This window comes from Egretta garzetta, unplaced genomic scaffold, assembly GCF_000687185.1.
Source record: "Egretta garzetta isolate BGI_Z169 unplaced genomic scaffold, ASM68718v1 scaffold268, whole genome shotgun sequence".
Classification (NCBI taxonomy): Eukaryota; Metazoa; Chordata; class Aves; order Pelecaniformes; family Ardeidae; genus Egretta; species Egretta garzetta.
In genome coordinates, this window is record NW_009260600.1 from 212,796 (window position 1) to 223,063 (window position 10,268).

Here is a 10,268-nt window from a genome sequence, read left to right on the forward strand (position 1 = left end):
TACATGGAAGGCAAACTACTTGAACTTTTCTTGATTGTGATAGTGGTGGCCCAAACACATATTGGAGATGTTGATTTGAACCCAGGTGCCTTTGTGCAGTATTACTGACTTTCTTCTGATTGTCAAAGGTATTCAATGTTTTTACCCTCAGTACATTTAGAAGGTCCGTCTTAAATGCACAAGACATAAAATTTTATTAAATGTTAGTATGTATATTTATATAACAGATGTACTTCTGGAAGCATTAAATCATTCTCTTATTTCACAGCAAGAAGAATCAATAATGTCGGCACTAAACTGGAAGCCCTTTATCTATGGAGGTTTAGCGTCAATCACTGCAGAATGTGGTAAGCTTCTCCTTTAACTGTTTACGTGATTTCCTTTACTCAGTCCCTTTTAAAACAAGCTTGGTTCCATGCTATCAGTGACACAGTAGTATATGGTGGTCTACAGCTTAGGAGTTTTTTGCTTTAACGCTGACTGAAGAGTTGATCAGAACCTTATTACAATGTCAGAACGCTTCTGTCTGTAAACTCGCTATTCCCTGTGAGTCTTGCTTTTATACAAACTTTGCCTTTGCATTCTATTATTGGTGTTTGTTGATCTGTTCCTAGACAGTGGTCATAAGTATACACAGCTTTTGTTTTGCTGCAGCAGGTAAGTTAAGCTCTTGAGCTTGAAACCTCGCTTCTTTGATAATGCCAAAAGCTTGATGAGGAAGACAAGCAATTCATAAAAGCCTTGCTTGTTTGGTAAACCTCGTTAGAATGGAGGTAGTTAATCCTGACTCGTATTAGTGTTTAGGTGAGTATTGAATATTGAGGTGATCCCTTTCCTAAAGATAAGCTCAGGAGGAATATGCTTTCTAAACCCTTCCATAAAGGGTGAGTGGAGAGTATGAACTTGACATAGCAGTCGGCTACAGGAAAGCAAGAACAGAAATGGGTACTGCTGATACTGCTTTTTTAGATTCTAGGATAGAATTTGTTGAGCTTGTCCTATGAAATTTATTTCTTTGCCTTCAGTGAAATGCTCTTCGAAGATGTTGGTAGAATACATGTGTAATCTATGTACTGGATTGTGATTGCAGAGTCTTGTTCAGTGTGGCTGTTTACAACCAGGCAATACCATGTTGTCTGAAAACATGTGAATGCAAAACGTAAACACAGGAAGTAGGTAGGCCTCTGACAAGCTTTTAGAAGAAACAAGGTGATATAAAATGAAGCACGTGTTTAAAAGAAAGTCTTGGTAACTTGGTACTTTTTTTCCTCAGGAGTATTTTTATATATTTCGCTATATAGTAAAGGCTGTTTTTTCTTAGTATCATGTTCTTTGTTGTCTTTGGTTAGGTAAGTACTAGATTAACTTTCTCTCTGATTTTTGTTTAAGGTACTTTCCCCATTGACCTGACCAAAACACGGCTACAGGTTCAAGGTCAAGTTAATGATGCCAAATATAAAGAGATCCGTTACCGTGGAATGGTGCATGCACTAGTCAGAATATGCAGAGAAGAAGGATTGAAAGCCTTGTACTCTGGGTAAAATTAACTGACTTGCAGTAATGGTTTATGAACAGTCTATTGATAAGTATAAGCCCATAGTGTGTGAATTCTTGGGCTTCAGATTTATAAGGTATTTGGTTAGCCTCAACTAATCTGGAAGTTGAAAGGCCAAGCTTAGATTGCTTCAGTCTTTGCACTCTGCAATAGCATTTCATGTTTAAAAAAACCCAAACAAATCTGCCTGAAAAAAAAAAATAGCTAAGCATAAAGTTATTCTATATGATGCTGCTATGGTTGTTCAGTCTCTCAGAAGAAAAACTGAATTAATCTTTGTTTATGAATGGGCGTGCTTTTCATTAAAGCATGCATGGTGGTGAGGGATAGATGTAATCTGCAGATTACATTTCGGACAAGCTTGCCAACTGTTTTATAGATTACAAATTGAGGCATGCTTGAATAGTAATCCTTCCACAGTTCATTCATGTTCTTGCAGGCTTTTTTAAGAAAACCCAGAACAATAAAATCCCAAACAAACAAAAAGCCAACAAAAGCTTTTTTTTTGCCTGTAGTGAGTTTAAGTTGTTGATTTTAAATGAGCACAGCTTTCTCTGGTAGATATCTTGTATTCAGTCTCTCCTGCTCTAAAAAGTATTTGCTAATCAGTCTTCTGTGGCTTTGAGCATAAATGTTATCACTGCCTATTTTTACAGGATTGCACCTGCAATGCTACGCCAAGCTTCGTATGGAACTATAAAAATAGGCACTTACCAGAGCTTAAAAAGAATGTTTGTTGAGCGTCCAGAAGGTGAGTGGGTTTTTTCAATTTAATTTAGGACTGGTTTGCTTGAGGCAGGTTGTTTCCGTTTGATACCTTACTGTAGGGGGCTGAACAAATCTACTGAGAAGACATTCCTTGTACCAATTACAACAAAGTGAGTCAGCAAGGAAAACTTGTCAGAGCAGTTTTTAAGGCTTCCATAATTGACACTCTCTCTGGTTAGAGGGGGGGTGGCATCATCCCTCCCTGAGGCATCTTAAGCTTTGTAAATCTGCAGCTAAACTCTTTTTCTCTGTTTATGGAATAGATGAAACCCTGATGATAAATGTTCTGTGTGGCATTCTTTCGGGAGTGATTTCATCATCTATTGCCAACCCTACAGATGTCTTAAAGGTAATTATGTAATTATGTAGAGTTTGTCCTTAGTTTTTGTCCTCTCCTTGAGGAAGTGCAGAATCTCCTGATGAATATAGGATTTGTCGTTTTGTAACCCTATTTATTCTCATCTCTTAACTTCAAAAAAAAAAAAAAGTTAAAGATTAGTAACATCCTGAATTCTTGGAACCTCCTTCTGGTCCATACTAATTATTTGGAAGTATGCCCTGGGAAACTGGTGGGTGGGGACATTATTAGATCCTTCTAACTTTTTTCTTGGGGTGGGGAGAGAATAATTTAAGATGACTCTTTTTGTAACTTTCATGCTGTGGTGTTTGTGTGGAAGCCATACTGCATATTTCATCTATACTTCTTGGTAACTCTTACAGTAGGATGGTTCTTGAGCTCAAAACTGGTGAAAAATCAATTTGAGAGGGAGGAGTTCAGCAAGTGCTACTTGTATTGTGTGATTCTTTAATCCTGTAAAGAGGCTCTGCAATCCAGTGTCCCATGGGAATAGTGTTCTAGCATCAGTGATGTAAACTTAATTTGTGAAACCATCACCTCTTTAAGAATCTGTTAGCTTAATGATAATCAGTGACCTCGTTTCCAGTTACTTAAAAGGGTTGATGGTATTTAACTTGCAAAACTGTAGCATGTTACTTACGTGGATACCTCTAATGAAAAGTTGAAGAAAACTCTGTTCTTCTAAAACTATTAAAAATTTAATCCTTCATAGTGCTAGTGTGGTTATTTAGAGGCATTTCAAACATAAGCTTCTATTTCAAGTATGGCTTCAGTTAGTTATTTCTCAAAGTTATGCCCACGTACCAACTTGCTTGCCACCAAATTTGTATTTGGTAGTTACCATGGCAGTTTCCCAAGGACATTCTTAGAAATCCTCAGGGTCGAAGACCAGGGTTCTCATTAGCTGAAACCTTAATCTTTTTAACCTTTCATTTTAACATGTTCCTGTGAGAACACTGTAAAGGACATCCTGCAGAACCCATCTGTCAGTCTAATCTAAACGGAGTAGCGTACAAGTACAGAAATAGATGTGACAATGCAGTTAAGAACTACACCACGTACTCGTTCAAAATTAGCAGCTGCATTTGGATAGTTAAGGCACTGCGAAAGATTGCATCATGGTTATGATAATGTCAGCTAATTAATTCATATTCAAAGAGAAATTGACTTTTATTACTTAGAAGATTGTAACTTAATAGTTTAATATAGTTTTACTAACATTTTATTGGTTGTGTGCTTGAAAAGTATTTATTTTCTAATTTTATCTTCAAATGAATCTCAGATCAGAATGCAAGCCCAAGGTAGTGTGATTCAAGGAGGAATGATGGGCAACTTCATACAGATCTACCAAAAGGAAGGCACTAGAGGATTATGGAAGGCAAGTTTTTAACTATATCCTACACTTTAAGTGCACTTCGTTGCTCAACTGAATTTCATGTTCTTCTACAATATTCTCAGTCAAAATATGGAGAAGTCAGTAGCTAATATGTATGTAGTTTGTCACTACTGCTTCACTGCTGGTCTCTCGGTGCATTTTGACAACGGGTTACTGCCAGCCTCATGTTCAAGGATTAGTCACTTCATAAAAAAAGGGGAGACAAATGGAGGCTTAAATTAGGGTGACTGGCTCTAGTAGTAGTTCAACAACCCCTTTGCAAGGCACCTCTTAATCTGTATGCTCTGCTCTTTTTAAAACATATACCACAGAACATTTGGAAGTACTAATGAACACCCCATCTAGCTCAGAAATTCTTGTACTTAGTCTTGTAGGTTGTCTTATGCCAATTACAGTCAGTGACTGTATAACAACTGAAGACCAAGAATGGAAAATTGTTCTGAAACAGCTGGAAGATAGAAACGTTTTTCTATTAATGTGCTTTTCCCTGCAAAGTTTCTTGATCTCCATTTTTCTGTTCATCCTTCTTACTTTGGCAGTTTTTCAGTTTGCAGCAAGGGGAGCCAGTATGACCTGGTGATTGAGGTCTTAGCTGACTGTCAATGTAAGAATTTGTCTGTTAAGCAGAGGTGGAGTAGCATAAAGGAACAGAAACTGCTGTTCAGTATGGAGAAGTGATTTATCTGTTAATATGAATCTGCATTTTTGGAGCACACACATCTAAGACTTGTACTCATTAACCTTATTTGAATTCACAATGTTATTAACGCGTTCATGCTGTGTTGCTTTGTATGATAAAAGCTAAGCTTTTCTGATGGTGCACAGCAGTTAATTTTAAACTTCAACTATATCCTTTCTTTTGCCAGGGAGTATCACTGACAGCACAGAGAGCTGCTATTGTTGTTGGAGTGGAATTGCCGGTGTACGACCTAACCAAGAAGCACATAATTATGTCTGGATTTATGGGAGATACAGTATATACTCACTTCCTGTAAGTTCATGTAACTAACTGCTTGCATAGCTCATCATCGGTTAGTTCTCGTTGTGGGGGATGAATATTTTGATTTTTCTGTCATATCAGTCTAGATGTAAATATACTTATGATGTGTTTGTGCTTTTTAAAGCAATAGCATCTCAAATGGTAGCACATAGCATGGAAGCTAATTCCATTTAGGATTTGGATTTAGTTTTCTTTTGAATATGGAATTTTGGTTTGTGGATCATCTGAATCATGCAGCTTTGCATTGCGAGATTAGAGGAAAGTTCCAATTAAATATTTGCCATTCTCAGAGGCACAAACATCTGTTCAGGTGTACAGAGACCGTATATAAGGGCTGCATATCAAATCTTGAAAATGATGCTATAGTAAATGAAAAGTGATCTTTCACATCTATTAGCTGATGTAATTTTTGACTAAAAGCATTAAGCACTCATTATTACTGCATGTTTTCTGGGGAGGGGGAATTCTTGTGCATCTTGAAATGTGGTAAGTCGAATTCTGTTAAACCCTTCTTTTATTAGCTCAAGTTTTACTTGTGGGTTGGCTGGAGCCCTTGCATCCAACCCGATTGATGTTGTGAGAACACGCATGATGAATCAGAGAAGCCAAAAACATGGGGGACACTCAAACTACAAGGGTACTTTGGATTGCTTGTTACAAGTAAGTAGTTTGTGTATTAACGTAAGCAGAAACTGGTGCCATCAAGCAATGATCTTGGTGTAGAACTTGAAATTGTTTTAAGTTTCCCTAGGAATTAATCCAAGTGACTTAGTTATGCTTTTTGCCCTGCTGCTCAAGAGGACTGTACTGCCAACAATGCACTGGCTGTGAAAAGTATTTACCATTTTGACAGAAAGGCAGGAAGGAAGTTAGTACGTACTGCAGGCACTTACTTCCTTTTGGTGCTTGGGTGAGGAGACAAAGTCTGTCGGCAGCACTATCTTAACTTGATATGATGTTAGAATATTGATAGGAAATGATAATTTCGTAGGTCAGTTCTTGAAGAACAACATCTTCTGGGGCAGATGGCTTTCTCTGTGGCTTACTGCATAATGGAAAGCCTATTACAGCCAAAGGCAATGTTGGTCTCTGATTTTGATTATTTTGTCTTGGTTTCTTAAATCCCTAAATGGGGTATGATGTGGGAGCATGATGGCCTTTTACATGGAGAAGAGTGGATAGGAGGCTATTGGTGTCCAAACTGTTGACTGAACAGTCCAGTTTGTGTAAGTGTCCAAGTCACATTGCTTTATGGACTTCACAAAATTGCACTGGACAAACTGGAAAATTTCAAGGGGGTGCCAAATGTGAGCTGCAGGTTTACGCGCAGCGCTCTGCAAGGTTTTTAGGGGAAAGAAAGAAAAAAAAAGTCCAGGAATGCAATTTGGACAAATCTGCTTTGGGTACTGAAATGACATAGACTGCATCTTTACCTGCCAGGTAGTGCTGCAAGCATTACTAGTCTTGGCTTTATCTAGTGAAATGTTTCCCTTGTCCCATTGTACAGTATGTTTAAATCAAGGTTACAGCACTACGCCATCCCCTTGTCCAGTATAGAATCTTGTTCGCTGAGACACTGTCTAGATTTCTTGCTAATAACGAATTACATAAGTGTGTTCTTGCTGTGTTTTTTTTTTTTTTCCAGACATGGAAGAATGAAGGATTTTTTGCTCTATATAAAGGGTTTTGGCCAAACTGGTTAAGACTTGGTCCTTGGAATATCATTGTATCCTTTTCAAAGGTGTGCGAAACTATTAAGCTTAGCTGTGCAACAGCAAGTACTGACAGTTTCACAGAATGCTCAGTGTGGAAACTGTCATGTCAGCTCAAATACTCTCTTTTTATGAGTGGAAAATTGTGTAGTTGATCATTTCCTTAGTCAACTGCTGCTGGTCAGATTGAATTTGTGATTCACACAGAGTGAATATTAGAACGTGATCTGGTGAAACATTTTTCTGTTCTTCCGATTTCATACCTGTCCATTTCCGTTGTTTGGAGCCTAGTTTTAAATAAAATTGACCAGATGAGTTTGGAGTGGGGGCTATTTCCAGAACTGGAGAAAGCAGTTAGCCACGAAATCTTTTCGTTTTTCTTGGTCTCGCACAATTTTTGGTTTTGTTTCAAGAGCCAGCTGATCAGAGCCCTGGCAGATGGGTTGGGAGTAACGTTTTTTACCGTGAGCAGACCTACTTTCACCCATCAAAGCTAAGTGAGTAAAGACTCTGAGGGCTTTCGCAGTGTCCTCCTGCCTCCTCAGTCATGGGTGTAAGATCCTGAGGAATAGGGATGGGAAAGTAAGGCCGGCCATGCCAATTAAAGCAAGGTTCATTGTTCTGCCTAGTACTGCATAACAAAAATGGCCAACCAGCAACGTTGCACAGGAGGGAACAAAGAGTGGAACAAAGTTTCACACTGATGCAGCTGTGCTTTAGTAGGAAAGTGACCGTTTTGCGCTGCATGAACAGAAAAGTTTTCCTTAATCAGCCATTCCAGTTCTTTCTGACATACGAACAGCTGAAGAAATTAGACTTCTGACATGCCGAACTGTGTACGGAATTCTGTTGATGTACTGTTTGAGTTCAGAGCAACTTGTAAGTTGTCTTGAGTGTTTGCTCTTTATTGTCAAGAGATGCTGGCCAAAGTGAGAGGCTGCTACAAGACTGTTGCGAACGAGAACATCCTGGAAGTGAGTTCAAGGCAAACTGGCTCCCACAATGATGCCTTGATTGCGTGATTCAAGGGATGATGTGCACTATTTTCTAGACTGCTCCAAACATGGTGGAATACCTTCTGTCAACTGCTTAAGTGTTCTTGAATCTCAAGAGCTGTAATGTGACTCTATGCTGCCAAGACTCAGATGCACAGTCGTTTGTGAGAGGCAAGGAACAACCTTTCTGTGAAGGAAGATAGGTGGTACCAAGGAGCCAGGCCCTTCCTCTTTTTGGAAGTGAATACAATTTGACTGTAAATATTTATCGTTTCTAATTAACTGGAAGAGTCACAAGGCTTTTAGTTCAGCAAAATACCTGCTGCAGTACAAAATCTGCTTCTGGTTTTAGAGCTTTCCTGTGTTCTACATCCTTGGATGTCTGCATAATCTGCTGAGAATAATCCAGCTTCATTTGAAAGCATGGTTGCTGCAGTTGTCAGTTCTGCATAGCTTGAGGAAGGTTGGTTGTGGGGTTTTTCTTTGGTTGGTTTTTTTTTTTTCTTCCCCCAATGTACTGTTCTTGATTTTCAGCATAAGTGATTCTTCAGCATACTCATACGTAAATTGCAAGTAGGAATGAAGTTCAAACAACTCCATGCTCACCTGTCAATCTTGCAGAGAAACTCTCCATGCTGCTTCCATTGTTGGGAATAACTATTTGTAGCGGTTACTGGCTGTTACGTTATCACCTGAAAGATGCAAGTTTTACTCTGAGCAGTTCCGACTGTGTCATGTAGGTGCCTACGTGAAAAGAACCACCCCTCCCCCCAAGGTAAATCTATAAAAAAACCTGCTTTCCTTGTTTAAAAAGGCGCCCAAACCCAGAACTACCGAGCACTTTCATATAGCCAACGGGCCCAAGCTGCTGTTACCTGCAAGTAAACCAGTAACAGCTTCCTTAAAGTGTTACCTGTGGGCTTAAACGCGTGATCAAAACTTCAGGGCCATTAACTAAACAGTTACGTCAAGGTTCTTGCAAATTGTTGCTGCTGAATTCCAGGAAAGGAAAGGTGTGACGCGCACGCAGTTCTTCCGTGCTCTCGGAGGGTAGCAAAGCCGTCTGCGCAGCTTTGGACTGTCACGGCGTTCTGTTCATCTCTTGAGTGTTTTTGGTTAGTCATACATTCCATGTGAAGAAATTTCATTGCGATTTCAAAATTACTGTATAATGACTTAAAATGGCTAATTTTGAATTCACAAATGGATTTTTTTTTTTAAATGCACAAGGCACTTTTTCTCCTGAAGTACAAGGTTTTTCTATGTATATGGGTATGCTTATGTGCAGCATTGTTTTTTTTCCTTACAGCTGTTCCTATGCTTTCATAGAAATGTTTGTAAGTATTTTTGTACACTATGTAAAAACTAAGTGTATGTTTTACATTTTTAAGCTTATTAAAGTTCTGAAACAGTTATGTAATGACTCCAAACTGCTTTTGACTTCTATGTTTCAAGTGGGGGTGGGGTGGGTGGGTTTTCAAAGACTGATTGAAAATTAATCACTAATTGTCACGCGATTAACAAAGCAAAGCCGTTGCTGGCACTGAAGAGTGTGTTACTGGCTATTTAGCCAAGGCAGACTAAAGCTGCTGCAGTTAAAAGTTTATGTTCTTGTACCTCATGGGCTGAATGACGTGCGTTAACTGCACGTTTTCACCGTTCCTTGGCCTATCTTAAAACTGCAAGACCGTTTCCTGCTCTTACCATGAAAACTGCTGGAGTAATGGGTTACTCTGGGGGGGATGACAGATGGACTGAAATTAACTGCTAAGCCCCAAAGGCATTGGAACAGTGAAATGGGAGTTTGGGATCTCGGCTGAAGGTGACTGCTGGCTGCAGCGAATACCTCAAGATGTTTTCGAGCCCTTTAATTCAGGGCTGCCTTAGTTAGGGCTTAGTTTAATGTGTAACAGTAAAAGATGTAAGTTGACCAAGACGTGGCAAACCGAAGACCACGCAAAGCGAAGCGTGAGCTCTGGGGCAGGCCCTGGGGATAAAGCAGCTCTGGTTAATGGGTGGTGCTGCAGAAAGATGAAAACCGGTTCAGGAATGAGGAGCCTGCAGTGCAGGCTGCCGAAAGGGAGGGCGGCCTCCCGGGGGCAGGCGCTGGTTTTGACGCCGGAGTGACGGCAGCTCTGACAGCATCGGCCCCCCCTGTACTTCACCCATTTCAGGAGGGCTCCAGTTGTCATGTTAGATTAAACCAGATCACGGAGGCTGCCGCGAAAGCCAGTCTTGGTTATTAGCGCGCGTGGTTTGATGCGTTTGAGTACCCCTGTACTCGGTGCTGGTGAGGCTGCACCTTGAATGCTGTGTTCAGTTTTGGGCCCCTCACTACAAGAAAGACGTTGCGTTGCTGGAGCATGTCCAGAGGAGAGCAACCAAGCTGGTGAGGGGTCTGGAGCACAAGTCTTACGAGGAGCGGCTGAGGGAACTGGGGTTGTTCAGCCTGGAGAAGAGGAGGCTGAGGGGAGACCTTATCGC

The 10,268-nt window shown here is 40.1% G+C and overlaps 1 protein-coding gene across 1 annotated transcript; it reads left to right on the forward strand.

Moving 5' to 3' along the window:
• Positions 1-273: 273 nt before the first annotated feature.
• On the forward strand, positions 274-8,920 carry SLC25A30 (solute carrier family 25 member 30). The gene is made up of 9 exons (XM_009644774.2): positions 274-347; positions 1,390-1,537; positions 2,212-2,306; positions 2,587-2,672; positions 3,964-4,059; positions 4,944-5,068; positions 5,599-5,737; positions 6,723-6,803; positions 7,571-8,920. Exons 1-9 carry the CDS (start codon positions 284-286, stop codon positions 7,610-7,612), a joined length of 876 nt encoding a protein of 291 aa, XP_009643069.1. The 5' UTR covers positions 274-283; the 3' UTR covers positions 7,613-8,920.
• The last annotated feature ends 1,348 nt before the right edge of the window (positions 8,921-10,268 follow it).

Bases quoted from the DNA above. Each gene is read 5' to 3' on its own strand.
- SLC25A30 (XM_009644774.2), top strand. From the start codon at position 284: ATGTCGGCACTAAACTGGAAGCCCTTTATCTATGGAGGTTTAGCGTCA. The intron at 348-1,389 runs GTAAGCTTCTCC...TTTTTGTTTAAG, and splicing joins GTCAATCACTGCAGAATGTG to GTACTTTCCCCATTGACCTG. The intron at 4,060-4,943 runs GCAAGTTTTTAA...TTCTTTTGCCAG, and splicing joins GCACTAGAGGATTATGGAAG to GGAGTATCACTGACAGCACA.